The sequence below is a fragment of the Epargyreus clarus genome, unplaced genomic scaffold (assembly GCF_041222505.1).
Source record: "Epargyreus clarus isolate Ecla_fem2 unplaced genomic scaffold, WU_Ecla_fem_2.2 ptg000031l, whole genome shotgun sequence".
NCBI classification, from domain to species: Eukaryota; Metazoa; Arthropoda; class Insecta; order Lepidoptera; family Hesperiidae; genus Epargyreus; species Epargyreus clarus.
In genome coordinates, this window is record NW_027332236.1 from 9,501,485 (window position 1) to 9,528,332 (window position 26,848).

A 26,848-nucleotide genomic window follows, 5' to 3' on the forward strand; every position below is an offset into this window, starting at 1 on the left:
TTTTTGTTAAATAAACTATTTAAAATATGTAATCGGAAATAAAGACTCGCAACAGTTATCTTCGTTTTCTTCAAACTGAACCCAATTTAAAGCGTGTTCAATACGAATAAAATATTAACGGTTTTTTCTCTCGTTATTCCAGGTGTTCGGTTCCAAAGCAGACCTCCAGCTGCACACGCAGATCCACCTCCGAGAGGCGAAGCCCTACCGCTGCACGCAATGCCCGAAGGCGTTCGCCAACTCGTCGTACCTGGCGCAACACTCCCGCATCCACTTAGGAATCAAGCCGTACCGCTGCGAGATCTGCCAGCGCAAGTTCACCCAACTGTCTCACTTGCAGCAGCACATCCGTACGCACACAGGTGACAAGCCGTACCGCTGCACCCAGATTGGCTGCACGAAGGCCTTCTCGCAACTCTCGAACCTCCAAAGCCACAGCCGCTGCCACCAAACCGACAAGCCCTTCAAATGCAACTCCTGCTACAAGTGCTTTACGCACGAGAAGGACCTTCTCGAACACATTCCTAAACACAAGGAGTCCAAGCATCTCAAGACCCACATCTGTCAGTATTGCGGCAAGAGCTACACTCAAGAGACGTACTTAAGTAAGCACATGAATAAGCACGCCGAGAGAGCAGATAAGCGGCCACCTATATCCGCATTGGGGTTGAGTGGTCTAAACAGGTCTTTGGCGGCGGCTGCACCGACCGCGGCTCCGTTCGCTGAACACCCGTATTGGCCCAAAGTGAGCCCGGACTCAGCGGCTCACATGTCGGATGAGGGAGGATATCATCAACAAAGGGAGAGCGATGATCACCACGAGCAGCAGCTTCAGCAGCAGCGGGCCCTGTTCACGCAGCACGAGAGCCAGGACGACCGCATCCAGCCCCCGGTGTCGTCTGCGGCGAACTCTGCGTTCACGCCGATCAACTCGATGGCCCCACACCTCAACGGTCTCTCCCATCACAGCGCGCTGCCCACGCGACCTTACCTCTACGACCCGCTACATTTCCAGCAAGGAAAGCAGCAGCCGAACTCCTTCCCCAACCAACTGATATCGCTACATCAAATACGGAACTACGCTCACCAACCCTCGGCACTCCTCCCCGCTGAACACATCCTGCCTCACTCCCTAGCTCACAAAGACAAGCAGTAACTTCCTTGCCGTTCCCCAGTAGTAACACTAGTACTTATGATGGTATTATTAGACTTTAAAGTAACGAAATATTATTAAAAATGTTTAGAATCTCGCTCTCGAAGACAGTGGTATTATGAATGTATGAAATACGAAATTCGTTTATCGTTAGTGAAGCGAAATTCATGTTTTAGACTTATATCGATATTGTGTATAAATACTCTGAATTTTGAGTAGATAACAAATGTATGAAATGTGATTTCAAATAATGAATCATAAGTGAATGGTATCGGTTATTAATTAGTTTTGGTTGAAGCACAGTAACTAACTATTGGTTAACTAGGATCGTATTTGGATGATTTGAATAACAACCGGTTTACAAGAAATTTACAAAGGAAATTTATTCTAGACTGACTTGTGCTGGCTTTACGAAAAACTAATTCTTAGCAAGGAGTGATAGTAATCAGCAATAATGTTTCCTGAAATTGTTCACCTTGAAATTTAATAAATACATAAATAATAATAAATGCATAATAAAAACGGCTTTCTAAGCATAATAAATTTCTAGGTGCCCTGTGAATTTCACAATTTCGACCTTTAACGTACCTAAGTACTGAATATATCCTATTTTACTTTCTAGCGTTACATTTTACATTCGAAGTCTTTTAGTGAACTTGCATCACATTTTATCTGCCAAATTATATTTTTTTTATATTTTCTTCGATTTTGTATATGCGATGTTATATTGATGTAAAATGGGAGTTCCTGACAAATTACATAAAATATCGATAAAATAGAATGTGTTTCAATCACTAGTGCTACCGTAGAGTATAGAGGACTTGAAAGGCATCGTTATTAGATCAATATCGGGATAACAAAATAATTTATCGATATGTTTTAAATTAAGTCCTTATTCCTTCTCTTTGTTCTTCGGTGGTACATTCTTCTGTTGCATTTGAAAGTATTCTTTAAGATAAACCTATGCTAGACGCAGATCTCTTAACACCACATTAGCACTCAGTTCCTACTTAGATCGAATATTTTATTTAGTGATTTCAGTATCTAACGCACTTGGATTAGGTTATAATTTGTACAGTTTTAGAAAATGTGGTCTTCCTTCAGGTTCATTGTACTTATCTTGTATCTATGTTAACATGTAACTATGGTTGTCGTGTCTTTTATGTCAATGAAATATCAATAAAAATTTGTATTTTACAACAAAACAGATCTACAAGTTGGAACGCCTCAATAATAAGTCTGTTAATAAACGTTATTATAAGTTTATCTATGAATTAATTTATATAATTTTGTACTTAACTGATGGTTTTGTGTAAGATTCTCGTGTTAATGAAATAATTTTAATTAATAATTTTAACGGAATCATCTATTTTTACAACTTGAAGGCTGAATACATTTTCTATGCGCCCTTGTAAAAATAAATTGTAAAAATCAACGGGTGGCCAAAATCACTTTTTTTCAATTTCATTCGTACTGATGAAGGCACATGTACATATTTTGTAAATAACTTTTGAGAACTTGAAATTTATTGATTTTTTTTATTCTAAACTGCTTATGCTCAATTTTATTAGGCGTAAGGTGACATCTGGTAGCTGGAAACGGAATTATATCTATAGTATTCTAAAATATTTGTATATCACTTTTTTTACTTTAAAATTTTTTGAAAAGTGACATCGGAGTATGAAATTTAAGTTGGTGAATCCAACTATCTTGTTTGTACTTAACCGTTAAATTTTCCGTTAAATTTTGTTCAGTACTTGTTGATCAAAATCGAAAAAATTGTCAAGAATGAACTTAATTCTGTATTAAAAATATCGGAAAGCAATAAACTGGATAAAATACATCGAAACATGTTTTTGTTCAATCATATAGTGTTTATTTTGGTAATAATAGGTAGCTAATAGTAGTTAATGAAGAAAACCAACGGGAAAGCAAATGGGGAAAATTTTATAAGGTAGATAATATTTAAGAAAGTAATGAAGATATTGGCTACTTTATAAAGTCGATTGTGATCAACAAGCGTGTTAATTTAGACTAATTTGAAGTATACGAAATTGTTGATTTGTTTTTCTTAACTCGAAACGAAGTAGTGGTTAAAGAATAAAAGAAAATGTGATAGGAAACGGATTGGAGGCGAGTATTTTTCGAAACACTTTCGTCTAAATTAATTTGCTATGGATCTTTGATTAGGTTATAAATTATTAGGTTGTGGTTATTTGTGATCTGGACGTTGGGTTCCTTAGGAATCGTCGAAAGCCGTCTGTCTTACGTCACAAATTTAGCCAAAAGCTAAGTTTAAGTTCTTGTACAAATCATGGTACATTGTTTTTATGGTAATTTACGGCAATATTATCTCTTCCGAATTGTTTTATTAATAGTGCTTGCACTTTTATGTATAGTTGATGACATGACAATGAGCCAAGAGTTTATCCAAAAGTTTATTTCTTCGGTTTTAAGGGAATAAGATCGCCAATATCTCTCTATTGTAAGTAGAAATGTGATATTGTAATTGATTTTTGTTTAGTTAAGTGTAAACTTATTATTATGATTGAATACATATTTTTGTAAGTAATTTCGTTTTACGATAGTTTCGCTTTGTCTAGCGTTCCCGTTTAAGATAATAGATAAAAGTGAGCGGAATCTTTTTTGTTACTTAAAATTGATTAAAAATTAATTACAACTATGCCAAGAATAATATTTATTTTATTTACACCCTGAACCTGTATTTTTAAGAACTCGTAGATAAATAAAACCAATTCGAAGCAGTTGATAACAGTAAAACTAAAAACAGTTTGTGGTTTGATTATAGAGACCTGCCTTATAACAACAGTGTTAAGTGTTAGAGAGACTTATGCGTGGTGTTCCACTTTAGTCCTCAAAGGTAGCAACGTATCTTTTTTCGACCTAAGACTTATACTATTATGGGCGCAGTTGCCACTTAACTATCATCAACAACCCATTATTGTCACACTGCTGGGCACGGGGCTCCTCTCATAATGAGAAGGATTAGGTCATAATCCACGTTGGCAAAGTGCGTATTGGTAGACTTCACATACCTTTAAGATTTTTATATAAATCTCAGGTATGCAGGTTTCCTCGCGATGTTTTCCTTCACCGTTTATCAAGTGATAATTAATTTCTAATACACACATATTTTCGAAAAATTAGAGGTGAGTGCCTGGGATTTGAACCTCGGCCCCTCGATCGAGAGGCCGAGATTCTTAACCACTAGGCTATCACTGCCTTTTGTATTATTGATACATTTATAGTTTGTATAGTTGATAACAGTAAAACTAAAAACAATTAGTGGTGAGACTATAGAGGCCTTATAAGAGCAGTGTTAAGTGTTGATTGACTTATGCGTGGGTTTCCACTTTAGTCCTCAGAGGTAGCAAGCAACGTATCTGTTGTCGACCTAAGATAGGACTATTATGAGCAGCAGATGCCACTTAACTATACAAAAGTAAATAAAAGTCATGGTGAACTTTCCTCGTTTTATTTAGTTAACAGTCGCAAATAATACATTAAATAGGTACTTATAATAGGTATTTACAATACACGGGGTCATTCTACCTACGTAGGTAAAACTCATACAGCACAAACCATTCAAAATTAGAAAGCGTAGTCACTTAATGATATACAAAAATAAGATGCAATTTATAAAAACATAAAGCCACCAACAGACAGAGATTTCCAGGGAAATGTTAGTACTGAATTAAATGGGGTAAATCCAAAATCTTTCGTCTGGGCAGCCTTAATCCAAACTATAAGCGAATTCATAATAAGGAAAATCTTCATGAACGATTTTTATACAAAAAATCGCAGAAGATCTACAATAACAAAAGGACAGACTGGAATTCGCTAAACGTTTTTGATCAATAAATTGCTTCTTAACTTAAAAATAAAAGGGAATATTTTGTAAATTACATTATATGTATTGTCATTTAGTCGCCCTAATTACTAAACGAGAATCATATAATCAAAAACTGGTACGATTACTAATAATACGCATATAAAAGGTATAAGAAATTCCAAAAATGCTACAGATATAGCAGATACAGATATGCTATACGATATTGAAAAGTAAACGACACTGAAGGAACAAAAACAAACACAAAGGAATGGATTACGAAAAGACCGGCTAGAAGAAACGTCATTCAGATCAGCTCCGAGATCAATTGTGTAACGACAATAATGACTAAGTACTAAAATAATCGTTTTCGTAATCCATTTGATGGCAACCCTTAATTTAAATAAAGGGTTTACAGCAGCATACGCAGTCTAAGACAAATTTAACCACACATTTTAAGTTTCCAAAAAAACCTACGATTTGACTAGACCAATTTCCAAAATTTATTCCAAATGATATCCAAACTAAATTAACTACCAAACTGGACTGCTGATGCTGCTGTTTTTGGATTTAGACCTCGACCTTGTATGGAGATCCGGGGATATGGTCATCACCCCACTTGACGATGACGATGTACTCTCCCCTGTCCCTCACGACGTACCAGCACTCATAGTTGTTCTTGCCCTTGTGCTTCAGCTGGATCTCGTCGCATGGACCCTTGGGGCCGTAGATACCGACGTAGAGGAGATTGTTGCCTGGAAGAAAGAAACTAAGTAAATATTCCATCGGAGTAAAAGTTTACCAATTCTAGAAGATACTTAAATAAATAGGAAAATCAAAACCGACAACGAAAAGAAAGAATAAAAAATAATAGGCTAATACATATCGATTTGTAAAAAGTGATTTGGATTACCCAAAAATATAGAAAATGCAATTTGGTTAAGAACGATAATGTTTGAAAAATTTCAGGGGATTCTTTGTATTATTACGAATTAACATGTTACACAGAAGTATACCTTTCCAAAACAGGAGCTTCTATGATAAGGATTAACTAACTAAGGTATATTAAATCCAAATCAAACAGTTTATGAAATAAACCTTCGTAGTTTGACTGCGCTGGCACTAGCATTTTACAACTATACTTTAAAATAGCAGTGTTATGGATCTATTTGAAGGCCATGGTAGTCAATTTAGCAACTCATATATTTCCGACAAATCGAAGTCTATTTGAATACTATGGTCACCAGTTACTTTAATTTGAAAAAAAAAACATACCCGCATCGCCTGCGTGTACAGTAAACTGGTTATGCTTGTTCAGATACGCTTTCTTCAAGCCCATTCCCTTGCTGGTGACCTTGGTGGCGTCGGACTTGAAGTGTGGCAGCACGGGGCCCTGCTTCGCTGCTGCCTTCGATACCTTCTGGACTGTCTCCACTGTCACTGAGGAGGTTTCTTGTGCACCAACCTCGGCTAAATTGTCACCTGGAAGTTAAAAGTTATTTTAACGTAACATGTTTTTAACGAGATTTTTTGGAAAGAGTATTTTTCGGAATAATGTCTTCTCGGAAAAGATTGGTATTTAAAGCACGCAAAAGAAACAGTACTTGCTTGGTGTGACAAAGTCTTAATGAGGCAGATAAAATTTGGAATACTGAACAAAAAAAATTGTATGTGCTGACATCAATTTTTTTGACATTATATGAGAAATATAGAAACATTATTTTTTCTATGAGATAACAATAGTCCATTTTTTCCAAAGCAAGTGAAATAGTTACTTAAATTTAACAGAATCAGGAGGATACAGAGAAGATTTGTCAAACTGTAGACCTTCTAAGTCTTACTTATGGTTGCGAACTTACCAGTAGCCTCGATTTTGAAGGGAGAACCAACGATATGGTGCCCATTGTACTTGATGCTCATGTAGTAAAACCCTGGAGCAAGCGGCGTGTAGCGCACCTGATATATGAATATTAACATGACTCTTAATACTTCTATAATAGGAAAATATCATTTTTATTAATTCAGAGCTCTTCTTATCCAAGGACAGTAGAAGTACAGTGAACCATCAGGAAACCTATATCTGAATTATGGTAATGTTATGTGATGTGTTTCCTAGAGAAAACTAAGTTAAAACGTGTCATTGAAGTCTTACTATCCTTAAAACCAAATCACAACATGCTTAATGCTAATATAAGACAAAAGTATATTTAAGGGAGTTTATGCACGAGTTAGACTAGAGAGTTAGGTAAGCTGAAGGTGGTAGAACCCTTTGTGATTCGACTCCGGCGGCACCATCGCCACACCTATTTCTGCCTAATAACAGTGCAGTGCAGTAGCAATAATTGCAGCAGTGTTACGCGCTGCTGTTTTCTGGTGAAGGGTGTGGTAAGGGAGACATACGTTTTCGAGGTGTTCCAGCTTAGTCCTCAGGGGTAGCGGCGCATCTGTGGCCGATCTCAGGTAGGAATATCTAATCCTATCTGGGATTGATTACAGATGTCCATGGGCGGCAGTAGCAACTTACCTTTGTCTGCTACTCCTATATTATAAAAAAAAAAAACAAAAAAAAGTATATTTAAGGGAGTTTATGCAAGAGCTAGACTAGAGACTTAGGTAAGACTATCATCGATTGTGGCCTCAATCTGTTCGCTTATGTGTTACCTCCCTTACGATGGTGCTACCAAAGGACCACGGTGCATTCTTAAAATACGGATAATAATAATATTTGCTACAACAGTGAACATACCTTGTATCCTTCCTCAACTTCTGTGCAGTCCATGGCAACTCTTGAAGGGCCGTCCATGGTGACAGCCAGGATGCCAGCTCCAGCGTTACAGGTGTCAATGATCAGGTCAGTCTTCGCACCTACACATATTAAAATGTGATGTATGTTCAGTTATAATATTGGCCCATTAATTTGACGTACTAATTTTTCAAGAGCATAATTCAGTTCGGCAAAATTTAACATAATATACGATAAGGTGATGAAAATGTCCAAATCAGACTTGATCAAAGATCGAATTGATAGGTTCATGCAAAGCCGGCGTTAAAGAAGTTTTTTCGTCATTTTATGTGGCTACATGAAAAGAATCTTCTCCTCTTAAAATTAAGAGGTCACTGCTGCCTTTGCATATCTGACACCACGTCTAAACCAGAAGAGATGTTCTAAAAAAATACCTTGAAGACTAAGTTGCAGAGCCTCATTAAAATAAGAGGAGATTCTTTCCGGAATAAAGTACACAGCGACATATTGCATCTTTAAAGCAGTAATACTCTAAGGTTGTAACTAGTGGAATCTTAGTATCAGTGATTTCAAATCTAGACTGTGACTTACCTGTCTTCACAGTTCCCAGACCAGCGCCATGAGCGTGGACGGCCGCGGGATCGGCGTCATCTTTACCGACCTGATGATGAAACGAGATGTAGAATAAAACATTAATCCAAAAAACAAACTTCATAGTATATAATCATATATCTTATATTTAAAATTCTCGTGTCACAATGATAGTTACCGTACTCCTCCGAAACGGCTTTACCGATTTTCACCAAATTTTATATGCATATTCAGTAGGTCTGAGAATCGGCTACTATTTATTTTTCATACCCCTAAGTGATAAGGGTTGTTCACCGTTAACATTTTTTTATTTATATGGCAACACAACGTTTACCGGGTCAGTTAGTAGCATATATAATAAACAAACCATTTTACATATAATATGTAGAAAAAACTTTAATCCAAAAACAAATGACTTACATTCCGTTTAATTTTTTGCACCCTATATTAATTGGGGCTCTATCGTAATAAACAAAAATACATAAGCGTCAAACTAAATATATAATTACCGAACATCAACTAAGCGTGACTTGTAATATATAACTTGTAACATTAATGTAATATTTTTTAATATCACCTCACAACACAAATAATATGTCGTGTAAGCCCAAATCCCTCAGTGTATAGCCGAGTCACACTATAATGAAATGATATTCTTTATTTTTGATGTGAAACATCTATAGCCGCACGTATAACCGTCGCCACGCTATACGATGGTATATATATACAGTCTATATGCAGTAGTGTGTACGGTGTGGCGACGCGTCGCCATGCGCAATCGACTGTGCGAAATTCGTAAATTTTTGTATTTAATGAAAATAAATGTTTATTCAATAGTCATTGTTATCTGGAAAAAGAACGTAATATTTTATTTTATCATTATGAAATATTTAGTTCCTATCACAATATGTTCTTTTCTGCATATTACTTTTACAAAATAATGTCGATGTTTCACATCTGCCAGGCGTCCCGTGACGGCTCACATTTTTTTTCTTTCATTCAACTGATAAAACTTTCACCACTTCTTTTCATCATAGCCAGTACGTACTTATTACATGCGTACTTATACGACCGTCATCGCGGTCTGACACGCAGTGGGTTTCAGGTTCAATCCTGACCAGACAAATGTGTAAATGATGGATTCAGTTATCTATTCTGGTGTATTCGTCTTTCTTCATATCGTAGTCACACCGGAAATATCAAAGTATGGAGCTTTGAATATCGAAAGAAAGAGTCCTTAAAATTCCTTCCTTACGAGTCCTTAAAAGTCCTTAAAAGAAGCTAAATCCTTAAAAAAACTTTAGAAGACGTACCTTGATCCTCAACGGCGACGCAGGTATGTGAACTCCGTTGAACTTCACATTGATGTTGTGGACTCCGTTCTCCCTGGGCATGAACCTGATGGAGTACTGGTCCCCATCGATGTTCTGGATGAAGCAGTCGTCGGTCTTCCCAGAGGGAGATATCACCTGGAACAAAGGGGCACGTCAAAAAATCTGATATTTTCAACATCATCACACATGTTGTCATGTTGTTGTTGCGAATCCGTTACTGTCCCCATGCTGGCACAGGTCTCCTTTTAGAATAAGAGAGGGTCTTAGGCCACCGGGCTACCAAAATGCGATTCGGTGGACAGACACTTTTTTGAGCCATTTCTTATCTGTCAGAAATAGCAACGCATTTGTGATGGTAAAATTAATGATAATTGGTAACTAGTTGGTAACTATACTAGCTTGTATAGTTCAAGCTGAATGCCATTGTAAGGCATTGTATACATAGGTGTAGAAAGGAGACAATCATTCTTAGGAACCTGAGTACCGCATCCTTTAAAACAGAGTCAAACTAAAAATATCCTATCCTGATCCTTCGAAAGGAATAAAATAAATCAACTATTAAAGCAACCTCAGAATTTTCAAAATAACAAAAACTTTCCGACAGGGCCGTCAAAGTCAAATGTTCGGAAAAGTGGAGCATTATCAATTTTTATAACGCGTCGCTCAACTTCCGCAAATATTCATCTTGGGCTGAAACGTCATAAATTATTGAGCGGGCGTATGATTTACAGCGGTTTCATACTAGCGACTGAAAACTGCAAAGAGCTGACGTGCGCAAATAGAAAAAGCTGCAACCAATTTTTCTTGAACAGTTATGATTATTTTTGAAGTAGAACTCTTTGTGGTTCGCTCCGGCGGCACCAACGCCACACCTTTTTCTGCCTAATAACAGCAGTGTTAAGCGCTGTTGTGTTCTGGTTTGAAGGGTGTGGCTTACCACACTATATACTTTTCCGAGGCATTCCAGCTTAGTCTTAAGGGGTAGCGACTTTATTGTGGGTGACCTCAGGTAGGATATAATATCTTATTTTATATTACCTGCGGTTGATTACAGATGTCCATGGGCGACAATAGCCACTTACACTCAGATGGACTGCATGCTAGTCGGCTACTCCAATATTATAAAAAAGGAAGACATTTCATCATACAGGAAGCGTTGCTAAATATTTGTCGTTGTGTTGTGCAAGTTTAATTGCGGTGGCGATTAAAACGCGCTAGTATGAAAGTTGCGTTATTATTCGTCGGCAGCGGTCACGTGCGGTCAGTTGGTTTTATTGCGTTTTTTCAGGAAATTGTGGCACAGCCGCGTAGCTGGCAACACGTTTTCTTCTTGATAATGTTTTATTAAGAATATGGCAACACTGCAGTGCGTGATATTCTTTGTTTTGCTTGGTTGATGAGTTGTTGTGGGAGTTAAGCGATATAGGTACGAGGAGTTTCAATAATCGTTGAGTAGCAACATATCGTTGGTTGACATCACCTCTTATCCTGACTAAGGTCGATTATATGTTCAAATCCTATTTTATCAGGTGGGTTTTAAGTACTTTTTATAATAAAGAAATTGGCACAGAAGCTGTTCACCTGATAGTAAGTGGTCACTGCCGCCCATGGACATTTTTCTCTTTTATACTCGTATGTAAACCGATTCTCACTTTTATTGTTTATTAACTATTAACAAGCTTCAGTGTTCTCTATTTTTAAAATAATATTTTTAAAAATATTTATAAATATTAATAATATTTTTGAAAAATCTAATCATACTAGAATTTTGATCACTTGAAATCTGCTATCGAAAAATTGACACTTACATTTTTGCTTTACATTACATCTATTTTTGAAAACAAGACTAATATTGATAGAACTTCCACACAACGACAAGACTACTGGGTACAATAGGCCCGAAAATATAACAGTATAAAAATCAAAATTGCCAAGGGTGTGGACGATACTATCCATCATAAATCTCCCGGCGCTGGACAGATCATGTTCTCACGATAAATCAACTGACCCCAGTATGGTGTAACTATGGATAAAAGATTTAATAGCCGGAGCTATGGGCTGAATGGATCTGATTTGCGAATTGTTGGTGTTATAATAGAGAATAGAGAAAAAGTCTTAGAATGTTGTATCTATCCAACTGAAGCTATATCGTGTCTCAGAATTTTCAAAATTTAGCCGCACATCTCAGAATCCAAATAAATTATACGTTGTTTTCTATATGACATAATATTTGTATGATTTTAAAGTAATCCCATTTAAAACTTGATTATTTAAAATAGCAGTTTGAAGGTTTATCTCTCATCGCAGCGCTTTCGATTTTAAAACTCCTTTTCGTAGGAAAAATTTCAAAATTGAAGAGACTTTTAGGTTTTACCGGATGTGAAATTAAAATTTCAAATATTGGGTAATTTCAATTACATAGTAGTAAGTATTAGTATAGAAGTAATATTTGAATTTGATTGATGCTTCATTAATTATGGAATGAAATATGCAAGTACAAATATAAGTATACATACCTATAGGTTTTTATAATATAGGTGTAGACCCCCTGAGGACTAAGTTGGAACGCCTCGGAAAAGTATGTCACCCTTACCACACCCGTCAAACAGCAGCGCTTAACACTACAGTAGCACTACCATGAGTTCACAAAAGTATTACTCGCTAGCGACTGCGTAAAATAAATGTATGAAAAATTGTACAGCGCCTCTGGTGGTTACTCGTAGAACTAAATTCCGTAGTGTGAGCCACTCGTAACGTAAAAACCTATCGAAATCAAATCGCTAGCGAATGTCATTATGATCTATTGCCATACAAATTCGGTCCCATGAGTCATTAATTTGACAGACGTTGTCAAGAAATACCGTAACGATAGTAGTTATGTTATTCACTAGCAAAATGACAATAGTTTTCTATTTACTATTTCTATAGTGGCGTTTCTATGCCAACTCATGGTAGTGCTACTGTTAATGGAAAGAAATAGGTATGGCGGTGGTGCCGCCGGAATCGAACCACAAAGGGTTCTACCACCTTCAATTTCAAGATTAACTCACCGTGCCGTTCAAGCTACCCTTAGCGCCGTTCAGCCTGATGTAGAACTGCGTGGGCTTGTCCACTTGCGCGGAGTCCGGGAACTGGGCCACCTCCAGCAGGTGAGCGTCGCCCACCGCTGGGGAGATGTACACCTTGAACGGCGAGTCGGGGATGTGCTGCTCGTTGAACTTGAGACCGATGCGGTATTCACCTGGAAGAAGAAGATAAATAGTTGAGGCATTGCTGGGCAGGATAGCCCGGCTAAGTGAGGTAAACCCCACTTATATCGCGGTGTAAGAGTCAGATGAACGTATCTACATTTTGTCAATTTTACAGGAGAGCAAAAATAGTGTGAAAATTCGCCACTTCAAACTTTACCAGATTATTAATAGAGATAATATATACAGTAAATTGAAATAAAAATATTGAATATAGCGTTACGTCGTTTTGCCATTTCATAAAAGACTACATTGTGGACCGTTTTGTGAAATAAAACATTTTTGATTTTTTGTACATACGTTCATCTGACTCTTACACCGCGATATCGTATCGTCAACTATAACTTAAAAGCTATAGCCCAAAAAAAGCTTTTAAGCTACAGTCCATCGTGCGAAGTAGGTACGAATCGGTAAACTTCACCTACGTTTACAATCTAATACGGAATCAGAACAATTTCTGATAAGATAAATAGTTCCTATCAGATTATCTAAATGATTATTCTCGTAGGTAGGTACTTTATCTACTACTTAGACTACTACTACTATTTAGAAAGACTCTTTAGAGAAATCTCATTGACACTTAGTAATTTTATTTGAAGAGTTATAGTTAAAATAGTTCGTAACTCATTAAAATAAATATAAAAAAAATATATTTTTCCGTTTAGAAACGTGTTAGAACCCAAATTATCATTTAAGATTTATAAAAAGTATCATGACGTGTGTTAAGCCATCGGAATTTTTCAAAACATTTCAAAACTAATTAGAATTTCCTTCCCTGTATTTCACTATAGTACAAATTACATAAAACTTAAAACAAAATCCACAAAACCGTTCAAATTAACTTTTAACCTGCCGCACCGCCCGACAAATGTCCCAATAAATTTGCCGGAGTGCTCTAAAAACTTGACGAAACTCGAAAAAATTGGGGCAAAAACGCAATTTGAATTGCAAGAAAGGGCAGTAACTTAGTACAAGTCAGTCAATCGGTATAACCAACTAACGATGTCAAGAATAATTCTTTCTTTAGCCGCAGCAAAAATTCAAATTTCTACATTTATGTTTTTTCTATCCGCATCTTCGTGGTAGGCACTGATTTATTTTGCATCTTTTTGCATTTTTTTCACTGATTGACACAAAAAGTGTATTGTTTTTAGATGTGTTCTTCTGTTTTAAGTAGCCAGCGGGTCGTTGCCACATTTTTCGCTTAAACCATGGTTAATATAAAGTTAACATTAAATTTTGTTGTTTTTAAATAAAAAAAGGATTTTACTTTATGACTGGACGATACCATCATCTGCACAAATTCCAATAAGACTCAATTATATAAAAATAAATCCTACGAGTGAAGTAAAAGAAGAATTAAAGATAAATTATATATTATTCTTTCCCCTTATTGATATAAACAATACCAGAAAAATATTGGTGTAGATATTTACCTACATGAAGAACAATATGCCACTAGACCCAGAATATAAAGGTATAACTTTTTAAAAAAGTTAATACTCATTTAAAAATTCGTCCTCTAGGAATCAAACTTCGTGTCGTAACAATTATAACTGATCAAATTTTCTACATGTATGTATGTATGTAATATATTATGTATGTTCTAACATCCCAAAATAACCCCAATTTAATCAAATTTATTTTAAGCGTTTGTAAAAAAATAAATCCTTGATTAAGTTTAGGGTTTTTCCTCCACAGTGGCACTCGCTCTCGGAACTTCCAAATAATGACGTAGGGTATGCAAAGCGGTGGTATTGACATGTTAAGGGTTCGATGCCCGGCTGGCTTCCTCTTGCTTATTAAGGGTTTTGGTAGAAAAACCTATTTTTTGTATGTACAGGTGGGTAGAATGGTGTAATTTTTTCCTTGTGTAACAGGTGGTATAGTACCATTTAACATTTTGGTAAATTTGTTTTCTTGGTACAATAAGTAGTACCTTGCCGTGAAACAACAGTTTGAAGGAAATTTTGTGCAAAAAACATGGGTCTAATCGATAACAATGCTAGGAACTAAGTTAGTCCTTACCATAGTATATGACCTTATCAAACCTTTACAAAAAATGCAGTAGCCAACGCTACTTTATAATAAGATTAAGGTAGCTAGAAGATATGCAGTCAACCTGATGCAACTGATAGCAATTGATCGCTGTTGCCCATGGACATCGTGAGCTGATCACAGATGCGATGTCTGAGGACTAAATTGCTCACCTCATAATTATGTTACCTAAGTCAGTAGTTCAAATTACTTGGGACTTTTATCTTATTTTGATTGATTACTGACGTCCATGACCAGTTGTGACCTCTTACCATCCGGTGGACTGCATGCAATTTTCTACCTACTTCTACAAAAAAAAGAAAAAAAAGAAAAAATATTAAAAAAAGAACACGAAGGACCTAAGGACTTATGATCTTGTATTTTTTAATAATTTTATGAACATACTTTAGTGTTTTCTTTCCTTAAAATGTTCTATCAAAAGTTTTTGTAAATCTAAAATGTGTGGCGGGCATGCCCACTGTTGCCGACGCGGTCATCTTTATTCATATTGACCAAGAACAATGGACAAAAACTAAAAATGTATAAATAAATACGTTGATAGAAACAATACATACATACATTGTTTTTATTGCGTTTTGTATTTTGTATAGTTTGACTTATAATTTTCTACTTTTTTATTTGTACGAGTATCTTGGTTATAGTCCGCGTAAAACTGCTAGTCCGCTTTGAATATAGAAATTAATCGCGTCGCCATAGCAAATTGTATGACTACACCTGCTCGCAACAACTTCAGAGCAGACTAGCAGTTTGGCGTGGACAATACCTACTTATCTTGTTAGGTACATTAAATATTACCAAATGTCTTAAAACAATATCTTATAAAGTTCTATTATGTACGTAGCGGTATCCTCTGATTTTAATTTTTAACCATAACTCTTAAGGATTAGGGCTATTCAGGTTTCATCTAAAGGTACCACCGTCCTACCTATTTCGACCTTTCTAACAACAATTTTAAGCGCTATTGTAATAAAATTCAGACTTATTAAGACGAGACGTTCCAACTTAGTACTCAGGATTTAAGTAGCACTCTGATAATAGATGAAATTGATTATTAATTTGTAGATGTACAATATCCATGAAGCAGTTTTTTTTATAACATACGAGTAGCACACAAACATGCAGTCCACCTGATGGTAAGTGGCTACTGCCGCCCATGTACATATATAATCAACCCTAGATAGGAATAAATATTCCTCCCTGAGGTCGGCCACAGATGCGCCGCTGCCCCTGAGGACTAAGCTGGAATGCCTCGGAAAAATCTGTCTCCCTTACCACACCCTTCAAACCGGAACACAGCAGCGCCTAACACTGCTGTTATTAGGTAGAAATAAGTGTGGCGGTGGTGCCGCCGGAGTCGAACCACAAAGGATTCTACCACCTTCAAAAGTTGATTCTAACAGCGGCGTGATTCTTAACATGTCAATGTTCGTTTACTATTTTTAAAGGTAAAAAAAAACTAATTGGTACCTACAAGCCGAGCGGTGACCACTAACCATCAAATGAACAAACCTTGGTTACATCTATTAATCCAAAAATAAAAAACCATAGATAAACGCACCCGATTTGCCAACCCAAAAACGTCTTCGCATTCCCTCATAGCGCGTCTCGCTGGCCTTCCAGATTTTTTGCCAATATAATATCCGAGAGGTCAATTAAAATGACTCTTAAACACCACAGAGGAGGAATGTGGCCTCTAAACCGAATTTGTCCTGCGCCCATTGTATTCGGAAGCGCAAAAAATAACGTCCAACCGACAAAGAAAGCGCTTTTTGCGCTCGAATGTTTCATAAATGTATCACGATTAGAAATTTCTTAACTATACCGAATAATGACTTAAGTTTTATTTATTCGATGATTGGGTTGCTTATTTTTTACGTAAACGGCTCGCGTACTCGTAGTAGGGAATTCTTTAGGTTTACCTGTCGAATTTTCAGAGCTTTTAGGTTTTTTGGTAGATTTTTGACTTAGAATAGTAAAAGTGGATTCTTGAAGTTCGACTGTAATAAATAATTTTGCCTACCTCATTCTACTTACAAAGCGCTTTTTGCGCTCGAATGTTTCATAAGTGTATCGCGATTAGAAATTTCTTAACTATACCGAATAATGACTTAAGTTTTATTTATTCGATGATTGGGTTGCTTATTTTTTACGTAAAGGGCTCGCGTACTCGTAGGGAGTTCTTTAAATTTATAAAATTTTAGCCGCTTTTAGGTTTCTTTGCGCAGATTTTGTTTTAAAGTAGTAAAAGTAGTAGTATCCTTAAAGTTCGACCTATAGGCTCGCTTAGCCTGTGATAGCCTAGAGGTAAAAAAACTCGGCCAATCGATCAAGAGCTCCGAGGTTCAAATCCCAGGCAGGCACCTCTAATTTTTCAAAGTTATGTGCATATTAGAAATTAATTATCACTTGCTTAAACGGTGAAGGAAAACATCGTGAGGAAACCTGCACAAATGAGAGATTTATAAAATACGCACTTAGCCAGCGCGGTGGACTATGGCCTAATCCTTCTCATTCTGAGAGGAGACCCGTGCCCAGCAGTGGGACAGTAATGGATTGATGGTGAAATAGTTCTGCCTACATCATTCTACCTACAAAGCGCTTTTTGCGCTCGAATGTTTCATAAATGTATCGCGATTAGAAATTTCTTAACTATACCGAATAATGACTTAAGTTTTATTTATTCGATGATTGGGTTGCTTATTTTTTACAGTTAGGGCTCGCGTACTTATAGTAGGGAATTCATTAGCTTTATGGAATTTTTGGAGTTTTTAGGTTTTTTGACAGATTTTGTCTTAAAGTAGTGAAAGTAAGTAAGTAGTATCCTTGAAGTTAGACTCAAATAAATATGTTTGCCTAATAATAGCAGTGTTAAGCGCTGCTGTGTGCTGGTTTGAGGAGTGTGATAAAAAGAAAATCTTATATATAACATGGGCCCCAGGTTTAACTCATCCATGGCCTATGACCAAAACTTTCTATTATTATTTGATTACCTACAGATATCCTTACGAAACGGTGGTTAGGTTTGAAGGTGGTAGAACCCTTTGCAGTTCGACTCCGGCGGCTCCACCGCCACACCTATTTCTACCTAATAACAGCAGTGTTAGGCGCTGCTGTGTTCCGGTTTGAAGGGTGTGGTAAGGGAGACAGATCTTTCCGAGTTCCAGCTTAGTCCTCAGGGTAGCGGCGCATCTATGGCCGACCACAGGTGGGTATATCTACTCCTATCTGGGGTTGATTACAGATGTCCATGGGCGGCAGTAGCCACTTACCATCAGGTGGACTGCATGCTCGTCTGCTACTCTTATATTATAAAAAAAAAATAAAAAAAAAATCTTAAAAATCGAAAACAATAATAGATAATAAATATAGCTTCCCATTATTTACAATAATCTCTTAGATCTTAATAAAGTTGAACTTGAATTTTAATTAACACCAATATGTACTATATTATTACGTAATATTTTTAAAAATGACGTCATCACGAAAACAGGTCACAAATCTTTAATCTCTAATTTTGGCAAAACCAAAATAATAGTCGAGTTATTATTTAAAATAGTTTCCTTGTGCGATGCAAATAAACTAAGTATTTGCAAATATAATCTCCCTCCCTCGCGATTTAAACTGTGATTAGCAACAGCTGACGTGCGTTAATTGTCGTAAAATTTATTTAAATTACCATAAATACTATTAAATGGCTGAATATCACAGTTAGAGGACGCACATAAAACAGACATAAATATAGCTATTTTTATTATTTCTTGTTTCCACCGCAATACTCAAAAATAAACTATCTTAACTTAATTAATTACAGACATCTTGAAATTCGAATGTCTTCATGACTTAAGAAATGTAACACAAATTATGACGGACATTAGTTAAAACGTTATCGTAAATCCCAGTAATAGCTGGCCGAAATCGCGGCAGCCATTGACAAAAAAGGCAAAAGAAAAGGCTCAAGAAAAAAAAAAGAACAAATTTTAAAAAATCGATCTGTCAAAATGGTTCGCGGTAATTTTTGCCGCGTATCGGTCAAGCGGTGCTATTGGTCGGCGGGCGGTGGGCGTGGTCAACATTTGAAGGAACGAGTCCTCGGATTTATTTATGAAGTGCATTTCAGTGTTTATGTGGGTTTTTATGGTGCATAGTACTGCCACCAGGGGGCGGTAGCCATTTGACTTTGTGATCGAGCACCAACGGCGCGTTTAAAAAAACAACTTTGTCTACGGTAATAAAGTGCGTTCTAAATATAAATTCATTTGATTACTCGTAATAGGAGTAAGTAGAGTTGGTAAATTATTAGAATCATTACAAATCTACTATTATTTCAAGCCTCTTATTTCAAGAGAAAACGTCACACAATAATAATTTGGCCTGCAAAAATATTATTTATCCTAGACTTAACAAACTATTGTTATGTGAGAACTTTTGACGTAGTAACTATGTTTGAAGGGATGTTCGTTGCCAAGCCTTTCTAATTTTATATGCCTTTGAATAATTAAATAATTTTGTTTTTATCACAAGTAGAACTATTTTTTTAAGATACAAAATATGAAAATGATATAAAAACCGAAGCCAATTAAAAACAAAAATGCTGCATTTCATAACATCGATACAAATCTGAAATACCAGACATTGCTCGGCCCCTAAAGGGATTAGCAGTCCTAAATTATTTCTAATCCTACCAAAGCACATAAGGTATCTTTAAGACTAACCTGGCTCATCAACCTCATACGAGATATCACAGGACCCGTCCCTCCGATCTTTAAAGTCGATCTCGGCTTTGCTCGGCCCCTCAAGAGATATTAAAAATCCCAAATAATTTCTACTCCTACCCAAATGTATAATATATCTATAAAACTAACCTGGCTTATCGAGACAACAGAGGATCCACCCCTCCGATCCTTAAAGTCGATCTCGGCTTTGCTTGGCACCTCAAGGGATATTAGAAGTCTTACATTATTTCTACACCTACCCAAGCGTATTAAAAAAGCTTAAAACTAACCTGGTTCATCAACCTTATACGAGACATCACAGGACCCGTCCCTCCGATCCTTAAAATCGATCTCGGCTTTGCTCTGCCCCTTGGGGGATATTAGCAGTCTTAAATATTTTCTAGGCCCACTCAACAATCAACTGAATAACTCGATCAAACTAACCTGGCTCATCAACCTTATACGAGACATCACAGGACCCATCCCTCCGATCTTTAAAGTCGATCTCGGCTTTGCTCGGCCCCTCAAGGGATATCGCGAGCTGACCGGCCCCAGCCTCCCTGGTCCAGACGTTGAACTCGTTCAAGCGGCCAGCCTCTCCTCTCTCCAGACCAGCACCACCAGCCTTCACCAAGTGGGCTCCGGAGTCACGGAGCGGACCCACTGTGAACTGGAAGGGGGATCCTGGAAAAGAAATGATGGTAAATTTTGAGGAATTCTATTTTTATTTTCTTTGGGAAAACATACAATTTTCGATTGACACTGAAACATAGGAGTAACAACAAAGTTTCCAGTAATATTTATTACTACAAACCGTGCGATATTTACTAGCCAACTCTATGGTGTCAATGTTGCTGTTGCATCGCAAAGATGTCGGTGTTGTAAAAATGAACGCCCATCATCATGATTTAATATTTCTAAACAATAAATTTTTGTTTTAAGTTTCGCTTAAAATGGAAGGCATTCTTCGCTTAAAATGGTTAGGTATTATGAAGGTGGTAGAACCCTTTGTGGTTCCACTCCGGCGGCACCACCGCCACACCTATTTCTACCTAATAACAGCAGTGTTAGGCGCTGCTGTGTTCCGGTTTGAAGGGTGTGGTAAGGGAGACAGACTTTTCCGAGGCATTCCAGCTTAGTCCTCAGGGGTAGCGGCGCATCTGTGGCCGACCTCAAATAGGAATATCTATTCCTATCTGGGGTTGATTACAGATGTCCATGGGCGGCAGTAGCCACTTACCATCAGGTGGACTGCATGCTCGTCTACTACTCTTATATTATAAAAAAAAATCATTGTAAGGGACATGTTCTTCGGTATAAAGGCGTCCCCACTTAGACCTGTGAACAATGTATCTGTGGCCAACTTCAGTATGACTCTTATCCTATATTATATTGCCTAGAGGTCTCCATGGATGAGTTTGGGCTATTACAACCTGATGCGTACTGATTCTTAAAAAGATGCTTTCTACTCTCACAGCCCCACATTCGTATTCCATGTGTTGTGGGTGCCGTGGACACACACAACGACGAACACACAAACACCCAGACTCAAATAAGAAATATAAATTCATTCTTTACACATCTGTCTAACCGGGGATCGAATCCGGTTCCCTCTGCATCAGATGGTTATCCAGACCGCTCCGCCATGGGAAACATGTTATTTATTTTTTTATTTGGTACTTTTCTCTAGTAAAACGCTTTTTATTTCAAATTTCCCAATTTCGGATATTCCATAAGACTGAGCCACGGCGAGCCGTGACCAATGTTTATCTCGATACATAAAAAATGGTATGGTATGAGTACCATTTTCTTTTTTTTTTGTCGAGGGGGAAACCTTCAAAAGGTACCCGACAACGTGGGAGCGACGCCGAGTTATGTGGGATTTTTACCGCACTAAAACCCCCCCGGTGGCCGTCCTCTGCGCTGCGTTGAGGGCTCCGGGATCTCCAAAGGAACGCAACCGGAGTCCTCTTAGCGCGTTGCCCCGTCGGGCTCCGCCCAGGTGAGCTTGATGCTCGCCACACCATCTGGTGTATACGACGGTATGCGACCACACATACCGTCGTCCTTCCCGGGGCCGCTGGCCGGGCGGTTCGAGCTCCCCCTTTTAATCGCCTCTTACGACAGGCAGGAGATACCGTAGCCCTATTCTAGTCCCGGAACTACAGGGACATGGTACATGAGTACCATAGTAGTAGTAATAGGTAGTAAATAAATGAGCAAAACTCACCAGGAATATGGATTTCCCTGTATTTAACAGACACGGTGTGGACACCCAACTCCTTGGGGACAAAGTGGACGGAGTACAGCCCGTCTTCAACCTCCTGGATCTCAGCGTCTTCTGACACACCTCCAGGACTCGTCACCGTTGCGGCCAGGTCGAATGACGTGATACCTGTGAGTAGAATTGTCATTACCATCAAAAGGTCTGGAGCTCTTTAGATTCAAGATATCAATTATCTTTATTATCATCATAAGGTGGAAAAACTATTTTGGTTCGACTCCAGCAGTAGTAACTGCTGCTGTTATTAACAGCAGTGTTAAACGCTGTTGTGTTCTGGTTTGAAGGGTGTGGTAAGGGAGATATACTTTTCCGAGGCGTTCCAACTTAGTCATCAGAAACTGTAATGCCTCTGTGGCCGTCCTATGGTAGGACGTATTTTTTTGGAAATTAATAAAAAAAATATTGGGCGATAGTAGCTACTTATAATCAGGTAAAATAACATGCAACATATGCCACTTGTTTTGGCTAGATTTCCCTTGGTGAACAAAATTAGACCATAATCGTGATAGAAAATTTGCAGATTTTGTATACATACAAAGTCGATAGTCGATAGTTACCAAACAAAACAGAATATTTATGACGAATAAAAACAATCGAAGCATTATTTTTTATGTAACAAGTTCGCCTGGTACAGTCAACGGCAAAAGTAGATGATCAAAATCGGACATTCAATACTAATGATCGTAATTTGCGTCAAAATAGTGCGATATTGCGTCAGCTAGTATACCAAGGCGTGCGGGAGTTTTAGTGATAAACACTTTGTAGCATGAATATTTGACATCATCTAATTTTTGATACATATGATATTCATCTTCTTTTGAAAAAAAATTTCATTTCTTAGTTCTGACACTAAATAAGTTTAGAGATCTTGTGTATATGAATGATCATCGATATTGGGCGGCAGTACTATTAGTTAATATTTGGTACACTTGACAATCTCGTGCTTTAGAAACACTTCACCGCCACACTATATTGACGCAAATTACGATCATTAGTATTGTCATATGTCCGATTTTGATCATCTACTTTTGCCGTTGACCGTACCTATTCAAAATTCGACCATAATAATAAATTTGTTTCCTTTTCGACTATTTTTCGATCGTCGCTAAATCTCATTAAAAGCTACCAAACAATGAAAATCATTTGACAATCAAACAAGACAAATATTCTTAACTGTTTTATCTTAACCTATTTATATAATATTAATTATATATAATGATAACATACCTGGCATCTTGAAGGTGAGTTTGCAGTTGGTGCCGACTTCGGTAAGCGGCGCCTGGTCGCGCTGCCGCTGGATCTTCTCACGCTGCCTGTTGCTACCTTCTCCACTCACCTATGATTGAAGAATACATCATGTGAAAAAGTTAAAAAATCTAAAACTTACGACCTCGGATCCAGGTTATTTGGTTTGGTGCCATAGACACAAATACCCAGACCAGAACAACTATATTTATCATTAAGAGAACTGTCTAACTGAGGATCGAACCCGGCACCCTCTGCGCGTCAGACCTGTATGGTGACCGCTCCGCCACGTGCGTCTTCAAAGGTGATATTTTTAATAAATCAATAATAAAATAATTATTATTTGGTCTTATTAATGTAAATTAATTAGCATAGTAGCATAGCAAGAAACGCACGGGACTGGCTGAAGCTGAGGTGAAGTCACCTGGTTGTAAACAGTAAATGTCAGCCGAAGTTTTGTTGGGTGCCTCATTAACATTTTTTCAATTTTTCAATAAATTATTAAAACGTTATAAAAGCTCAATAACTTTCAATGTTTATCCTATGAAGAATGTGTATTGCTATCGTAGGTTCGTATAGTAATCTCGTTAAATATATCATTTGCCATAATGAGGCATGTCATATGACCGACTGTTTGCGCGGGTATTGCCGTTTCAGGTAATAGAATAAGTACGTTTCATCATCATCATCATCAACCCATTACTGTCCCACTGCTGGGCACGGGTCTCCTCTCAGAAAGAGAAGGATTAGGCCATAGTCCACCGCGCTGGCCAAGTGCGTATTGGTAGACTTCACATACCTTTAAGATTTTTTTTTTTTTTTTTTTAATAATCTCTCAGGTATGCAGGTTTCCTCACGATGTTTTCCTTCACCGTTTTAAGCAAGTGATAATTAATTTCTAATACGCACATAAATTTGAAAATCAGAGGTGCGTGCCTGGGATTTGAACCTCGGACCCCTCGATCGAGAGGCCGCGTTTCTTAACCACTAGGCTATCACTGCTCATAAGTACGTTTGTTTGCTAATAAATATCTCTTGTTTCGAAAAAAAAAACAATATAAGGGGTTTCTGATACACGTATTTAAATAATAAAACACTTTCCCAAAACCTGTCAAGTACTCTTAATCATTCTATGTATTGTTTTTCGTACTTTGGTAAAGAAAACATTGGATAGATCGCTTATAAATAACAAATCAATCGTTCAGTATACAGACCTTGACAGTGAAAGGTGATCCCTCGACATGATGATCAGCGAACTTCAAGTTGATGATGTAGTATCCAGGTTCGGTGGGCTTGTAGCTGATGGCCAGCACGCCGTCCTTGCTGTCAGCACACTGGATCTCTGCCTTGCTTGGACCTAGGGAAAATAGTTGAAAAAAATTTTATTTGGCAAAAAAATAAAGACAAATATTGGAACGTCTTTTTGTTATTCGTACTATTTTCAGAAAAATACCTATCGTATATGTTTTGAATTGATTCTTTTCCAAATAGATACATAAATAAAAGAAATTGGATGTAAAATAGATCCATAATGGATCTATGCATTTTTTGAGAGAAGCTTATAGTGGATCTATTATAAGCTTTTCTTGGATACGTAGAAAGTATTAATAATAAAATAGAGAATATTCTATACTTTATAGAACTTCTAATTATAAAACGCTTTGCTTAGACTTGGAGAAGGTTCCAACAAAAGTTAGAACGCTTTATTTAGGGTCGTCAACTTCATCAACCCATAATTATCCCACTGCTGGGCCCAGGCCTCTTCTCAGTCTGAGAAGATTGAAAGTATAGCCCACCATAGGTACTTACCCAAGTTTAGTAGATTTCTCACACATATAAGATTTTTTCAACAGAATAGCCCATGTAGGTTCCTTACCTTCAATAGACAGCGACAGACCACCATAGCCAGCATTTCTTGTATCCACAGTGAAGGTGTTTTCACTTTGAGTTTTGCCTTCCTTCAAAGCAGCACCCCCGGTCTGCAATTATCACGAATCAATTAATTTAGTTAACTTACTTTCTTGACTAAATTGGCTACTATTACCCATGGACATCTATAATCAACTCCCGTTAAGATTAGATTCCTACCTGAGATTGGCAACAGATGAGTTCTACCTTTGAGAACTAAGTTGGAAAGCGTCGGATAAGTATATCTTCCTTACCAAACTCTTCAAAACAGAAGACATCAGCACTTATCACTTCTGTTACAAGGCGGAAATACATGTGGCAGGGGAGCCTCCAAGTCCAGAGTCAAACCACAGCGGGTCCTACGACCTTCTACGAACTAGGATAGTTTCAAGGTTCCAGTAAAGCTTATTAGGGCGAAGTTATCTGCTTAAAATTAAATAAATAGATGCAAATTCTGTTCTAAGTCGCATTCCTGTGACCTCAAATTATTTCTCCGGACTAGGAAATAATCCGAAGTCACGTTTAAACGTGACGTTAAGACGTGAAGTCAGGTCCATCAAAAATTCATCGATACATACCTTAACCTTCTTAGCGTCTCCAACCTCCTGATCCAACACAGTGATGTTGAAGGGAGAGTTCTGGATATGGACGCCCATCTTCTTGACGGAGACGATATGCTGGCCAGCCTCACGTGGAGTGAAGCTGATGCCGATGTTGCCAGAGGGAAGCTTCTTCAAGAAGCAGGGCTCCTCGAGGCCTGATGGTGCCTAGAAATATTTTGATTGAAAAGTAAAGGTTCCTTTGAGAACTGTGAGGCTTAGGTCAATATGCTTTGGCGGTACAGACGAATGCGTTTGTTTCTGTCTCCATAGTGTCCCCTCAAGCGAAGTTTTGTGTTAAGGTTCGCTATTGTTGTAAATTTAGATAACTTGGAATATCAGAACCTAACATATACAGCTTATAGTAAATATGTAAGTTATTTACAGAAGTTCCAATGTAAAATCAAATATGATTTAGATTGGAGCAAAAGCAGAAAATTCTTATGGGGGCACGGAAGTGCCCACGCCAAGTCGAGCCAAAAGAAGACGCCATGGCCGTACCATTCGTTTCTCGAAGTAATTCAGGATGTTTTTGACTTCCTTTAACCTGGCTGTATATACAACTATATTACTTTTGTTGATAAAACTCGATAATATAATATATGTATGTATATTATATATATTATAGTAGTATAGTTTCTGTTCAAGTAACAGTAAAATCTTAAGCATTGAAGCTTACCTGGATGGATGCATTGAGACTACGGATGTCACTGTCGGCGACTTTCCCCGGCAGCGTGACTTCGCTGCAGCTGCCCACGGAGATCTGATTCCTCTTACGACCTTCACCAGTGACCTGAAAATAATGACATTTTAATTTATATAGTTAACTATCGTAGTCAAGGTTGTCAATTTTCAAGTAACACAGTAAGTTAACTACATTTGCTGAAACGTAAATGATATTCATCTGATGGTTAGAGGCCACGACCGCAGCCACATTATAATCAAACCCAAATAGATTTTTAGTCCTATCTAAAGTCGCCCACAGATATGTTGCAATCCTTTAGGTACCAACTTGGAATGCCTCATATTCCTCTTCATTAGCACACCTTTCGTACCAAAACACAACTTAACATTTCTACTATAAGACAGAGGTCAGTGTATAATATAGATTCGGAGTCATGAT

The 26,848-nt window shown here is 37.5% G+C and overlaps 2 protein-coding genes across 14 annotated transcripts in view; one reads left to right on the top strand and one right to left on the bottom strand.

Annotated features, from left to right (window-relative positions):
• LOC140754665 (zinc finger protein rotund) overlaps positions 1–3,848 on the top strand; it is a 239,842-nt gene extending 235,994 nt beyond the window's left edge. For all 6 annotated transcript variants that reach the window (XM_073089691.1, XM_073089690.1, XM_073089694.1 and 3 more), the window contains one exon: positions 143–3,848. In XM_073089691.1, coding sequence (XP_072945792.1) covers positions 143–1,156 — 1,014 coding nt within the window. In that variant the 3' untranslated portion in view covers positions 1,157–3,848. The remainder of the gene's footprint in view (positions 1–142) is intronic.
• Positions 3,849–4,633: 785 nt separating this feature from the next.
• Positions 4,634–26,848, bottom strand: part of cher (filamin A protein cher) — a 96,488-nt gene continuing 74,273 nt past the window's right edge. For all 8 annotated transcript variants that reach the window (XM_073089808.1, XM_073089807.1, XM_073089806.1 and 5 more), the window contains 14 exons: positions 26,405–26,518; positions 25,705–25,893; positions 25,095–25,197; positions 24,433–24,575; positions 23,201–23,309; positions 21,920–22,084; positions 20,134–20,373; positions 12,722–12,912; positions 9,651–9,806; positions 8,338–8,407; positions 7,750–7,868; positions 6,863–6,959; positions 6,279–6,485; positions 4,634–5,758 (listed from right to left, as the gene is read on the bottom strand). In XM_073089808.1, the coding sequence (XP_072945909.1) occupies positions 5,574–5,758; positions 6,279–6,485; positions 6,863–6,959; positions 7,750–7,868; positions 8,338–8,407; positions 9,651–9,806; positions 12,722–12,912; positions 20,134–20,373; positions 21,920–22,084; positions 23,201–23,309; positions 24,433–24,575; positions 25,095–25,197; positions 25,705–25,893; positions 26,405–26,518 (2,088 nt within the window). In that variant the 3' untranslated portion in view covers positions 4,634–5,573. The remainder of the gene's footprint in view (positions 5,759–6,278; positions 6,486–6,862; positions 6,960–7,749; positions 7,869–8,337; positions 8,408–9,650; positions 9,807–12,721; positions 12,913–20,133; positions 20,374–21,919; positions 22,085–23,200; positions 23,310–24,432; positions 24,576–25,094; positions 25,198–25,704; positions 25,894–26,404; positions 26,519–26,848) is intronic.